The 14,233-nt window shown below is 39.5% G+C and overlaps 1 protein-coding gene across 1 annotated transcript in view; it reads left to right on the forward strand.

The window, feature by feature from the left end:
- Nucleotides 1-222: 222 nt before the first annotated feature.
- Nucleotides 223-14,233, forward strand: part of PGR (progesterone receptor) — a 38,558-nt gene continuing 24,547 nt past the window's right edge. Inside the window, exons 1-2 of the mRNA XM_071434205.1 lie at nucleotides 223-1,750; nucleotides 3,066-3,217. Coding sequence (XP_071290306.1) covers nucleotides 567-1,750; nucleotides 3,066-3,217 — 1,336 coding nt within the window. The 5' untranslated portion in view covers nucleotides 223-566. The remainder of the gene's footprint in view (nucleotides 1,751-3,065; nucleotides 3,218-14,233) is intronic.

The following is a 14,233-nucleotide window of genomic DNA, read 5'->3' on the forward strand; positions in this document are numbered from 1 at the left end:
TGGGAGGGGGACAGGCGGAGCGGAGGAGGAGCCGATGGAAGGGCCGCTGGAGGAGCAGCGGTTCCCAGAGGCGGCGCGCACCGCTGGGACCGGGAGGCGGCAGCCCGCGCCCCGCAGCGCAGACCCTCGTTAAGGGACGGGGCTGGAGGCGAGGAGGGGCGGGGAGGGAGGGACGGGCGAGGGGCGTGGAGCCCGCGGCCAGCCCGCCCGGGCGGTGGGAAACACTCGGGGGACGAGCGGAGCGCGGAGTCAGCCTGTCCGCCGTCGCCGCCGGAGCCTTGCAGGCACCCACCTTTCCTGCACGCCTCCCGCACACGCTCCCATCGTTTCCCCTCTACAGGCTGCACCGCCCCCGGCTCCGAGTCACCCCCGTCCCGGCGGCAGGGGCCGGGGCAGAGCCGTCCCCCCGAGGGCAGCGCCATGTGAGCAGGAGCCGCGCCACCGCCCCTGCGGGCACGTCCAGGATGTAAGGAGCAGCCCGGCTGCTCGCACCCCGCCGCTGCCCGGCTGCCCGCGCTCTGTCGCTGCCGGAGACTCGCCGGTGTCCATCGCTGCCCCGGGCCAGCATGACCGAGGTGAAAGCCAAGGAGCCCAGAGCGCCTCCGCCTGCCACAGACGGGGCGGTCCTGCTGCAGGGTCAGCCTGGCTGTGATCCCTTCCGCGAGGAAGCGGAGTCCGTCGACATCTCCCTGGACGGACTGCTTTACCCCAAGAGCAGCGACGAGGAGGAGGACGAAGAGGAGGAGGAGGAGGAGGAGGAAGGGGAGGAGGAGGAGGAGGAAGAGGCGCAGCAGCAACAGCACCATCTGGGGCGGGAAGACGGCCGGGACTCCCTCTGCTACCAGCCAGGGAGCGGCTCCCTCTCGGTCAAGGACTCCCTGGACACCGTCCTGGACACCTTCCTGGCGCCTGCGGCTCATGCCAGCTCCACCGTGGCCGCGGCGCCCTGGTCCTTCTTCGAGGCGGAGGAGGCGCCCGACGGCCCGATGAGCAGCGGCGCCTCGCAGAAGGCGGCCGAAGCCGCCCCGGGAGCGCCGGGCCCCTCGCAGCCCCCGCCGCGGCCCGCCGCGCTCTGGCCGCCCGGCGACGCCCTGGTCCCCGCCGCTAAACCGCGGCCGGCGGGGCCGGGCTCCGGCGCGGATTGTCCCACCACGGCGTCCAAGGGCGATGTCCCCGGTGTCGGGGCGCTGCCCGGCGGGTCCCGGGCGGGAGACCCGGGGCAGGAATACCTGCACGTGCCGCTGCTGCCGCTCAACTCGGCCTTCCTGGCCTCGCGCACGCGGCAGCTGCTGGACGGGGCGGAGTACGAGGGCGGCGCGGTGCCGCGCTGCTCGCCCCCCGCCCCGGAGCTGCCGGCCTACGGCTTCCCGCCGCCCGACGCCAAGGACGGGCCCTTCGCCTACGGCGACATCCAGCCCGTCATGAAGATCAAGGAGGAGGGACTCGGCTTCGCCGCCCGCTATCCGGGCGGCAGGGCCACCCCCGCGGCGGGCTGCCACGACTACCCGCAGGCTCCGCGGGCCGGGCAGGAGCCCTCGCTGGAGTGCGTCCTCTACAAGGCGGAGCCCACCCTGTTGGCCGGCGCCTACGGGCCGGCGGCGCCGCCCGACAGCCTGCCCTCCACCTCGGCCGCGCCGCCGGGGCTCTACCCGCCCCTGGGGCTGAACGGGCACCAGCCGCTGGGCTTCCCGGCCGCCGTGCTCAAGGAGGGCCTGCCCCAGCTCTGCCCGCCCTACCTCGGCTACGCGCGGTAAGGCGGCGGCGGCGGGGCGCTCGCTGAGGGACGGGACCGGGGGGGTCGCGCTGCGCGGCGGGAGAGCTCCGCGCCTCATCCTCATCCTCCTCTTCGTCCTTCTCCGCAGGGGCGGGCGGGCGGGCGTGCCGCGCGGTGGGCGCCTCGGGGAGATGTTAAGGGGATGCTGAAGGAAGGATAAAGTTTCTCTCGGCCAGGGCCTTTTTGGGCTCTAGGTAGTGGCCGCAGCCCCGTTCGCATTCCCCGCGCTGCCTGAGCACGCCGCGGTGCCCCGGCTCCGCAGCTGGCGCCTCAAGGCTTTGGGCACGGTGATGCCCCAGGGATGTTGGTTTGTTATCGCAGCGGGACTTCAGGGCCGCCCCATGTCCGAGCCAGTGCCCGGCCCCGGGACACAGCGTGCAGGTTTTCTAGCATGTCCTCCCTCTCAGCGATACCGTATTCATCAATACCTAAATATTTTCCAAAATACTTCCCAATTTGAAAAAGAACCAAAAAAAAAAAAAACCCAACCAAACAAACCCAAAAACCCAAAGAAACCAAAAAGCAAACAACAATAACAACACCAAAACCAAAAAACCAACCCAAAAAATCCAACACCACAAAAAGCATTTGATTTCACACAAAAAAGAAAAACTGAAATACTTGTATATTGATTTGCTTGAATGAAATGGTGTACTATCCTGCTGAGATCTGTATTACCTACAAGTAGATGCAACAAAAGGTGCATGCAATGTTGCAGGTATGGGTATCCTTTTTTTTAGTAAATGCAGTGGTTACCTAGATTAGTCTGCCTTGGAGACAAATTGAAATATCATTGATATCCCCATCAGACTTAGTTACTGCTGAGAATACTGCAGCTGAATGGGGGGTGAAAAACTGATTATTAAAGATTTTTTTAGTTGAAATGAAATTTTATGTTTCCCATGTGAAAGAAACCTTTGAAATTCAATTGACATATATGTGATTCTGTCTCTGTACAGGAAAAAAAAATCATCAGTATGAATCCACTCACAAGAGTTGTTGATCTGAGGAAGATGAACATTTTAACAGAGTGTCCTAGATGGTACCTTTTTTGCTAAATGGTTTAAAATATAACTTTCTGCTTTTTTTTTTACAATGCTTTCCTGTATTACCATAGTAGAGACAAACCATTAAGCAGAAAGGCAATCATACTTTATTTTTTTCATGTCCTTCTGTATCTTGACTACAAATTTTAAAAAGAAGTTTTTAATATAAAACTCCTTAATACAGGTAAGTAGTTAACTGCACAAAGCTAGATCTTTCATTTCTTTTAATTCTTTTTCTTCTCAAGGCCAGATACGGAAACCAGCCAATGTTCTCAGTTCAGTTTCGAATCACTACCCCAGAAGATTTGTCTCATCTGTGGTGATGAGGCTTCAGGTTGCCACTATGGAGTACTCACCTGTGGAAGTTGTAAAGTCTTCTTTAAAAGGGCAATGGAAGGTACTATAAGATGCCATTGTTCCTAATTATCTGAAATATGTCTTCTAGACACTAGGGCATACTGTTTATTTATTGCTCATTTTTATAAATATTGTCACTGCAGTGAATTTTTTTGCTGTTTTATCAACAGTGGATATTGGCAAAGTTCTCCCTTAATTGTTTTTTTTCTAGTATTATTTGCTTTAATTTCTTTTTTGCTATTTATTATTTACTATTTATCAGTTAATCTTTCCAGGTAGGCAGAGTTCAATAAAAATTTTGTGCATTATACAACTTGTTTTAAAAAGTATAAATGGTGTTCCAAGGAAAATATTCTGGGTATGAACTTATGATAGGCAAATAAGAATTGGTTTTGCCTTTGTTCTCTTTTTGAAAATATGAAATTTTTCTTGCTTTCAAGTTGCAGAGTTTTGGCTTCCTGGAAGTTATGGAAGTATTTAAAATTTCACTGAGCCTTTTCAAGTCATAATAACAATAAATGTATTTGATTTGTTCCAAATAGTTGTTAAATTGCAAAGTCAAACTGCAAGTTTAATGAAACAGTAGCAATATCTAGGTTTATTTTTTCATTTTGGATTCTTTTATATGCCTTGTCCACGGAGATTTTGAATACGAATACAAGTGCAGACTGTTCAGATAAAGCAGTAGAACAAATCCTTCTACTTTTTAGGCTTTGTCTCCTGTTTTGATTTTTATCTGATCCTGCCAGACTAGGATATTCAAATTTCTGTTCCGTGTATTTAACAAAACCATTGTTCTAATGGATAGGATTCCTTAAAATAAAAACTCTGCATCCTGTATTTTGTTGTTGTGATACGTAGTTTTTTCTGCTTTAGAGAGTTTGTCTCTCTCCAAATGAAAAAGGGAATTTTGGAAAGGTAAAAGCTTAGCATAATAATATAATTAGATTTTTTGTTTCACTGTGCTGTTACTTTCTACTTTAAGCATATGCCCATGTTCTTCCTTAACATTAAATATTCTTCCTTAACATTAAATATTTGCAAAGTGGTCTTGGTGGTCTCAGTGGACTTTTGAGCCCATGCCACATTTCTCCAATGCATTCAATGGGTTTCATGAGAAAATTACTAGAAATATTTGTGTTAGGCTGCAAAGCTCTCAAGTCACTTACAGGAATACATTTAAGTTTCACTGCATCTGCTAGTTGGTCTCCTGGTTTGCCTTTGCATTTTTGCTATGTTTTTCTAAATCAGCCAAATATTTTTTTTAAAAGTCAGGGAGCTGAAGTTTTAATACTAAGTGTAGTGTCATTTATGAGTACTGTATTTTAAAATAAATTTTATTTTTGCTTTTTACCTATAATGTAATAATTTCTTTGAATTTTATTCTGTCAATTTTAGATTTCATCTCTTTTCTAATTTAGTACCCAGTTCTGTTTGCAGTAGATGTACCTGCTCAAAAACATAATTTGTTACATGATTGTTCAGCAGAATTATTTTAACAAAAAATATTAAGAAGGAAGAACTTGATACAAGGAACATCTTAAAGTTGTTTTCACAGACTGTTCAAAGTCTATATGGGCAGAGTCTTACCAGGTTAAGAATATAGAGTTATTTAGAGACAAATGAGAGGTCAATGCAGTTACACAAACAAAAGTCTTAGGTTTTATGTAGCAGCTTCATCATTTTAATTTTTAAATGAATCCACAGACTGAGAGTCTGTTGAGGAAGTGGGTTTGGGTTTTCTAGTAAGGATTTTCAAAGAATGTTCAAGAATGTGCATCAGAAACCTGACTGTAATCAGAAAATATATAGGTTATTGAGTTTAATGGGAAGCAATGTCAGACAATGAGCAGTGTAGGCATTGGCAAAATTAACAAATACAGTTGTACCTGTTTTTGTGTAGAAAGTGCAAGACTACAGGGGGCTCCTTAGAGATAGACTGATGGATTTCTTATTTTCATTGCAGCATACTATGTAATTATCAGCACTAACCAATCCTATTTATTGACAGTTAGTTGATTTTCTGTGGACTTTAAATACTTAAAAAAAACTTAATATCAGAAATAATGGTGGAAAATTGCTCCTCTGTAAAAAGACACAAAGTATTTGTATTTTAAATGCAATAGAAAATAGTGTTTAAAATTCCCACTGGCAATCATATAAGTTTGAAACATAGTTCTTCCATGAAATGTCCCCTGCCCATAATTTCTCTGAGCATAAATGCATTATTTATTTTTTAAAATTTTTAGTGCTACTACAGACGTGGAATTTTTAATAATTCATTCAAATAAAATGTTAAATTTTGTGAGTAAAAAATCCTGGTCAAAACTCTACTTTTCATGTAATTTCCATGTAGTACTGATCTTTATGAGAAATTAAAACAGGATTGGAAATAGCTGGCTTTTGCTATTTCATGGTTTTTCTCTATCTTGAGAGGGTTTTTTGTATGTTATGAGGTTTTGTGCATAGGTAAAAAAGTACTTAATATAGTAGCTTTACATTTGTTGGAAAAGGCTTATTTTCTATTTTAATTATTTATGTAATCTGAGATGCATTTGCTGTTTCCAATCAAACAGCCTATTTTTTTTGTAGTTTTTTTCACAGAAACTGTTCTATTAATACACCATTTATTTTACCTTCCCTGGTGTGAGGACAATACTTTATTGGTTAAATACATCCATTTGAATAAAATGAACTGCTCTGTTATCCAGAAAATTCATTTTTTTCCATATCTAGTTTTTTTGAAATAAAACCAGATTATTTAAATTATTATGACTTATCAATGATTTAAAACTGTATTTACTAATTATGATTTAGTAACACATTTGAATGTAACTAATACATACACATACAACTTAATGAGGGGTCAGAGTTATGTGAGAATCACGAAGATTACTTAGAATGTTTCTTGGCACTGAATTCTAGAATATGTATGCATTGTAGATGCTTTCTGTCTTTTGGGTTCCTGGTTCCCCATAGATGGCTGTATATATGAAAAAAAGGCTGGAGTTAATGTAATAAACATATAGTTCTCAAGGCAAAATCTTGAAGCAGGTTAAACAAAAATGCAAGTCCTTTCTTTGGGAACCTGTAGTATAGCAGATATGTAAAAAAGTTAGTACTGCAAGTGAGGAGGAGAAAGGAGACAAAGATACTGGGTTGGTTTTACTTAGGAAATATTTATCTGCATTTAGAGGTTGTACATTTTCTGCTGGACTTCTACAAATAACTATTAGTCTGTAGATTCACTTAATGTACAAAGAAATGAGAAGGCTTTTAAAAAATACTTTAAAGATCTCCTTTGAGTATAATGAAACCAAAGAAAGTTACAGCTATTCATACTCAGTAAAGAAATTTGAAGAGACAAAATTGAATTCATTGTGCTGATGGGGTAGTGCTGTTCCTGTCAGTGAGATGAGTGTGATGAGGATTTTGGAGATTGGAAAAAAAAAAAAAAACCACCAGAAATAATATTCAAAATGTTTTCAAATATGTAGAATTACTATATTTGTAAAATAATTTGCTCTTGATGACCAGCTGTTATTTAACTGCTACCAGTATATCTCATTCATGGTAATAAAAAGTAGAGGAGAATATTTCTAACAGGCATTAGGAGAAGGAAGATTAAGAGACAAACTTTTACTTTTCAATGACTAAAGTGCCAAACAGTCATTTGTGATGTCTTATAAAGATTCCATAATGTGAAATGATGCAGGGCAGCTATGATCAAAATGCTTGTGGACCACCACAATGAGATGTTTTTCCCTTGAGAGGAGCCCAGTGTTCAAAATTTTGGGATTCTGGAACTGTTGCTAACACAGAGTTTCTTGGTAGCCTGCATTATTGCCTTCTTGTTGAAAGTGTCTCTTTTGCAGTAGTTTTACTAATGAGAATTTTGAATTACCTAAATCCTGCAAAAAAATTCAAGTGCTGTTTTTCCTATAATAAAGCCTCTTCTTACTTCTCTATTTATATTTGCACTTTGCTTGTATTGTTGATATCTAAGGAAAAGTAGTTGCCCAAACCCAGAGTCTGAGACCAACATGAATACATGATATTGCAGCATATCTGTCAGAAACTGACTCTTGGTTTGTTTAAATACCTGGGAATGTGTTACAAACTTGATCAAGTGATTGTAAAACATTTGTCTAGTTTTAATATATGCTTTAAGGTCAGGGTAACTCTGACCTTAAACTCTGTTGCATCAATGGCATCAGAGAACAAGCTCAAGCACATGTAGCAGATAACATTTAACTGACCAAGTGTGAACTTTCCTTCTTTCTGAGATCTGAATTTGGTATGCTGGCAGAAAGTAAGATTTCCATGAGAGTTTTCACTGTCTGTACATGGAGAGGTTCTGTGGAGTGTCTGATGATGAGCTACACCTACACAGTAAGAAGGTTGATCATGACTTCAACCAAACTTTCTGATAAAGTTTATCTGACCTTCTCAGTGTTATGATAAGCAGTTTTGTGATGGCAGTGTGATTCACTATATTCATAGTGCAATACTGTGCAAAAGGAAAAGTGTTTGTCTAAACAGTTATGCTTTTCCATAGCTAAAGAATCTAAAATGGTACAGCATGCCAAGTATGAAAAAAAATGCCAACCACTAGTAGAAAATCTTTGAAAAGAGAGAAATAATAGTGTAGAGACCCTTTTATCTGTAAACTTGATGAAGCAGGTGTTAAAAGTTCCTTTTTCTCCCAACTCTGAAGGGTTTTCTAATTCTTAATCCAACTTTCCAGTCTGGATCTTGGGATCAGAATTTGGTACAGCATGTACTGTAAACCTGATGGCGATGAAATGTTCATGAATTAGAAAACATGCAAACACACAAAGCAGACAAATGGCAAGTTGAGAGATAGAAATTCTTTTCACTCAATAATGGATTTGATGTTATTGAAGTTCATTTATTTTGCACATGGACAAAATGTATTAAAGTACAGTAAGCTAAGTGTATTTTCAAATCCAAATGTATAAAATTGCTTTATTGAGGACCCTAAAATACAGATGGAGAATGTCACTTTTGTGAGTTCAAAAAATTAGCATCATGAAAACGAAAAGAAAATCTGCATTGATACATAATGATATATCTTCATCATACTTCTGACTTCAAAAGAATTTGTTATCCAGCAGTTTGACAAACAGCAATTTGATGAATTGATTTATATGAAGCACGAGGGTGAAGTGAGCTGAGGTGTCATCTGTTCTGGTGCTTTGAGTCTTGAGCTAATGCTGGGCTTCCTACTCCTCTAACTGTGACTTTACCACTGTTTTACTAATAGACATGGCTTAGTACATAATCACCTGCAGAAATGTCAGTTACTATAATTTTTAGTTTAACTTTTATGTAGTATTTTAGAAACAGTATCATTTATTATCTTAAACATCTTTTGAGGTAGATTAGAAGCTAATTCAGGTTGTGTAAGACTCCCTGCTTTAAAGAGCATCAGCAAGTGGCTGCTCAGCCTTGCTAATTTGCTGTTCCAACTTCCCATGTGCACTATGTGAGCAACCATCTTAAGTTCATTTTATGGTGTATGGAGAGAAACAAGAAATTTAGGAAGAAATACACTGACATTTCTAATATGTACTTGTGATGAAAATAGCAGTGCTCTGACAGTAACTGTTTCTCAGCACTGAGTATAAAGGAGTGTCAGGTGACCATGCACACTGTCTGCATTTGGTGATATAAAACCTACCCACATCATCAAGGTAGCTAGTATAGTTCTGTAGTATATAAAAGAAATATAATAAGCATACAAAATAATAATTTCATATTGCTTAAGTATTATATATAAGGTATTATAGATATCGTTAGATTATTTCACATATACCAATCATACTTATTTTAAGTACTGGAGTATTTATAAATTGTATGACATAGGTATATGCTAAAAGTAGATTTGGGATTAATGATGTCCATTGCCTTAAATTGTGCATTTGTTCCACAGTATTCATGAAGTACAAACTAGCAGTGTTTTGATAGATATCTACATTTTAGAATCTAATTAATCAAATAGAATCAAATTAATCTAAGGTGTTTCAATCAAGAGGCAGCAATATCTGGGTGTTTGGAATATTACATTTTTCTGCTGCTAATATTTCTGGGTTTTTCCACTTTTATTGCTCATATAGTGGATGACCCTGTCCCACTGGTTCAGTTGTAGGACAAGTCAAGGAATATAAGAAAATATACATGAAAAAATGTATCATGGCAATGTGCTATGATAATTCCACTAAAATAAGAATGATAGGATGACTGAAATGCAAATATGGAGTCTTATCTTGATAGAAGAATATAACAGGGATCAAAAGGACAACAACTGATACTTAAGTGCTCCATACCTCTGAAATAGTTGGTGTGTTTATAAAGTAGGTTTGGTGTTCAAATCCCATGTTTTGTATTTGTAAGAAACAAACCCCCCATTGACAAATATGCTGACACTTCCATTATTTTACATATTTATACCCCTGATGTAGTTAATTATTTAAAAATTATGACCAAGGAACGATTGTGACACAATGTCATAAAAAGAACTGGAAATAATGATTTGTAGATGCTACCATATTCTCCTGAAAGGGTATTAGCTATGGAAAGTTTTTACTGTTGTCAGTAAAAAATTTAGATTCCAAAACTTTGTACATTTCAAGGTGTTGCAGTGGTAAACAGCCTAGGCAAACCAATTGTTTCATATTGAAAATCAATATGAAACAGGGAAATGTAAAAAAGATTAAAAAACAGGATTGTAGCTTTTGACTATAGAAGTGAGCAAAAACTCAAGATAGCTACATTTAATTGTTTTTTGTAGATATTATTTAAAAATTTTACTCTCTTTGGAGGTTGCTCTTTGGAGAAGTGATTTTGAAAGGACAAACAATAGTATTGCAGGATTCACAGCAAAAGGCAGGAAGATTTTGAGATCACTATACAAGAGGAGGAAAGAGTCAGTCAATGATGTTATAAACAATTATTTTTATTGCTTTCACTATGAAATATATTATTATGAAGAAAGAAATTCTTCATTATTTCAGTTAGATTCCAGGATGAAACATATTTACAAGTTCTTCTGTTTTCCACTCTTTGACCCCTTTGGTCTACTAAATCCTTAATTCTTTGCTGAGGAGCAGATATACCAATATATCTATACCAATATAGATATATTGGTATATTTATATACCAATATAGGCCAGAGAGTGGAAGTTGAAACACCTACTTAAGAACTGGAAGTGAGAATTTTACTTCAATGGGCCAAGAGGGAAATCAAATCTTTATCAAAAGATTATGCATGGTAAAGTCCATGATGGATGTGGGTTTTGCTTAAGTAGTTGGAGTCAGAAGTCTCACTTCAGAGACTTTTTCTATTTTTATAGAAAACACACAGAAATAAAATCAATTATAAATTAAAACCCCAATAGCATTATCTGAAGCGTGTGGAATCTTGGAGACTAATAGCATGGGATGGCATACAGGGATGTGGAGACTGTGTAGTGTAGATTCCTAGTTCTTCACAACTTAAAACCACATGATGAGAGGTAAATTCAATCTGCATTTGCTGTTTTGCACTTTGAAACAGTGCAAATAGAAGAGTGTTATATTTAGATCTGGGCTAAATTCATATAATTTTACTTCCCATTTTACCAGGGACGAGCTAGGCCAGACTGCCTAGCTGTGGAAAACCTGTCGTGTCAGAGCGTGTTCAGCATAAGGATTACCCTGTATTTACTCTGACAAGTCAGGTTTTCCACAAGCTAGGGACTAGCCTTGTCTGTTGTCTTAGCTTCCAGAAGTCAGATTTTTACTCAAAAGCTACATCTGCACCATTATCTTTTGTTTAGGTGCACAGGTGAACTTATTTTCCATTCTTTAAATTTTAAACCCATGTTTATTTTCAGCTTCCACAATTCCATTGTGGTTTTTGTTTTGGTTTGGTTTGGTTTTTTACCTATTGATTTAATTGGTACTTTTTCAGAAGTTTATAAGATGTAAAACATACTTTTAGAAAATTATTGAGCAAAACCTTGAGGTGAGCCTTCAGGAAGCAGAGTCGATGTTGGGAGACATTTGGCAGTAAAATAATTTGCAAAGAGATGCAATAGATGTCTGCAAGTTTTAGACAGAAACCTAAAACTAAGTAAAACACAACGATGTGTTCTGCCAAGGTTGATGGTTTTATACAAAACCATTGGCAGTTAATAGAAATACAGGGAGGTAAAATCCCATCTGGGAGAGAGAAAAAAAAAGTGAGATAGTACTCTTCTTGCAGCTAAGAGGAACTGAGAGTTTGCAAGCGTTTTGCTTCTGTGCAGGGTGGCAGCAGTTCAGCACAGATGTATTTACCCAAATAACTGATTGCTCTGTCTGATACTCCAGGTGCAGATAAAGCTTTATTTTTTCCATATTTTGTACATTTACAAAGTCTCTGCAACTCTTGAGTTTACTGGGGTGATTGTAAGTGACTTACAGCATGTCAGTGAGCTAAGTTAATAGTGCAGTTTGTAAAGACGCTGTATGTGCTACGTTCACCACTGGACTAAAAACCTCCCAGAATAGCAATAGTCATTACAGGACTTAAAATTGTGTTTGCCTGCTTACATTAGAACTTGCAGCTTTGCTAATATTAATGGATTTTGATGGAAGTTTAAGAAAATACTATCCTACAAAAATCAGGAACATTTAAGTGACAGATAAAATCATCTCTGTGTTTTCTTCATCAAGCTGGTCATGGGGTGAATACATTGAGAGCGATCCTCAATGCACATTTTCAATAAACAGTGCAAAGTAAACATGCATAGGAAACTTAACATTAGGTGAAGTGTTTGAAGGTGTGGCAATTGCCAGAAAGTCCCCAGGTTCATATTTTTGTGAGAAGTGCTAATAGAAAACTTTTCCTTCAAACTTGTGCACTAGTGACTATAATACTATCTTGTTTTTTTTCTGAGTATTTTGTTTGCTTGTTTGTTTTGTTTTTTGTTTTTTTGGTTATAATGACAGTAGTCATAGACAAGATACTGACTATCAAGCCACCAATTGAATGGTGATTGTATCTTGATGGAGGTTTTGGGTACTTCATTAGTACATGCATTTGGTATAACTGCAATGCTCAAGTATGGAAGACAATTCAAATCTAGATGATCCTGAAGACTGAACTGTTGCAAGTACATTTTCAAATACATATTTTATCATCCCAGGAAAACCTTCCAAACATCGTCATCTAACTAAATATTGTCCAGTAATTTTGAAATTAGGCAAATATCTGGGATGTGTTCATTTCTTACACAATCTCTCCTTTAGATGGCTGCTGTCCCTGAAATATTAATAAAAAATGTCAAGCAAGTAACAGTTTCTCAGAACCCAGCTTTGCACAATGGTAGAAGTGATTTCAAATGTGAACATTTACTCAGATTTATCTATTGAGATGAAATCCACACAGATCACTGCAATTAAAAACAAAATTCTTTACTGATGAAACTGAAAACTGCCAAACAATTGAAACTTTTATGTTTTCCAAATAAGTTGTAGCTGAATCAAAAAGAGTGGAATACACTTTGGGACAGAAGGTGTCAGGGAGAGGTGGGGTAGAGATGTCACACAAAGGTGTTAAGTCAGGTAGAGAATATGACTGCGGTTTCTTAAAAGTCCTGAAAACAAGGAAGATGTTAACAGTAAGCATCAAAAGGTGCCTGAGTTTTTGTGACCATAATCCCTTGATAGAATTGGGTTAACAGCATTTTGGCTTTTAAGCAAATTTTACTGTGCCTAAATTCTAGTAACAGATTTAATTTCTGGCCTGGTATACACTGGGCAGAGACACTGTTTAATCCTGTCTAATCTGAAACTTCAGAACATATGAGCATGGAAGTGTACGTTTAAAAACTGTGATTCAATTATGATTTGTTTTGTAAATGTGAAAAATGTTGTTCAGCCTTAGATTTATAATAAGAAGGACAAGGTTTATATGGAGTCAGACCATCTTGTGAAGAATTAACAAATTCCCTAGAAAAGAGGTCCAGAAGAAATCTCTTTTCAGGAGACCAAAGAAAACCCCCAAAACAAGAAAAGGACAAAGAAAACTTTAACTATGCTTAAGCATTCTTTGGTAAATTAGCTGTGCATTAAAGCACTAGAATGCCATGGAGCTGAGATAATACTCATGGATTTTAATTAAACTAATGGAGTTTTAAAATTGTTGTTGCTTATCAAAAGACTCAATGCTTTTTGTAGCTAATAAAGACAAAGAAATACAAGGAAAAACTGCAAGTAATCCCATGGAAGAATTGTTCCAAGTAAGTGTTTTGCTTACTGGTCTGCTGCCAATAGCAAGATGGATTTTTATTCATTTGTCTGCTTTTGGTAATGTTTCCTGTAAGGAGGAGTCCAGAATTAGAATTAATGAGACAAAGTAAATGAAAATTTCTTCTGATTAAAACATTAGTAAGGTCATTTTTGTTGCCAGGCAATGTGTGTGGAAATGGTTTTTGTTTACCTGTAGTTTCAAAAAAAAAAAAAGAAATTGTTATGAAAAGGAATTTCAGACAATTGGGTTTCTTTCACTAAAATTAAGAAGTAAGCTGTTTATCTTTTAAAATGGTAGCACAGAAACAAGTGCAAAATTAAGCAATAAACTAAGCTAATCTAAACCACAGAGTTGCTATCCCCTTCTGTTTGTCCTTTTTGGCTGTGTTGGCTGCACCTGGTCAGCTGGTATTTCAGCAAGTTTATTACAGACTGCTTGCCCATCAGAAGTCATTTGCTTTGCTTAAAGGGCTTTTTTTTTTTACACTAGCCCAACTTCTTCTTTCTGTTTGCTGTCAGAAGCTCCACATCAATCCAAGCAAAATGTACTTAAGTTCTTTGAAAATAGGATTGATAACTTCACAGAAAAATAAGCTTTAAAGAAACAACTGGTCTGTCTTCGTGCTTGATTTACTTAAGAATTACTGTTAGTACAATAATTTAAGCAGTTCATGCTGACTGCTAATTATTTTGGAATTTCATAGATGAGGAGTTTTGCCCTTAAACAGACCAAATAAAGCATTATATTCAAATAGTA

Source organism: Agelaius tricolor, unplaced genomic scaffold, assembly GCF_023055355.1.
Source record: "Agelaius tricolor isolate 1412-34295 unplaced genomic scaffold, bAgeTri1.0.p SCAF_9, whole genome shotgun sequence".
Lineage (NCBI taxonomy): Eukaryota > Metazoa > Chordata > Aves > Passeriformes > Icteridae > Agelaius > Agelaius tricolor.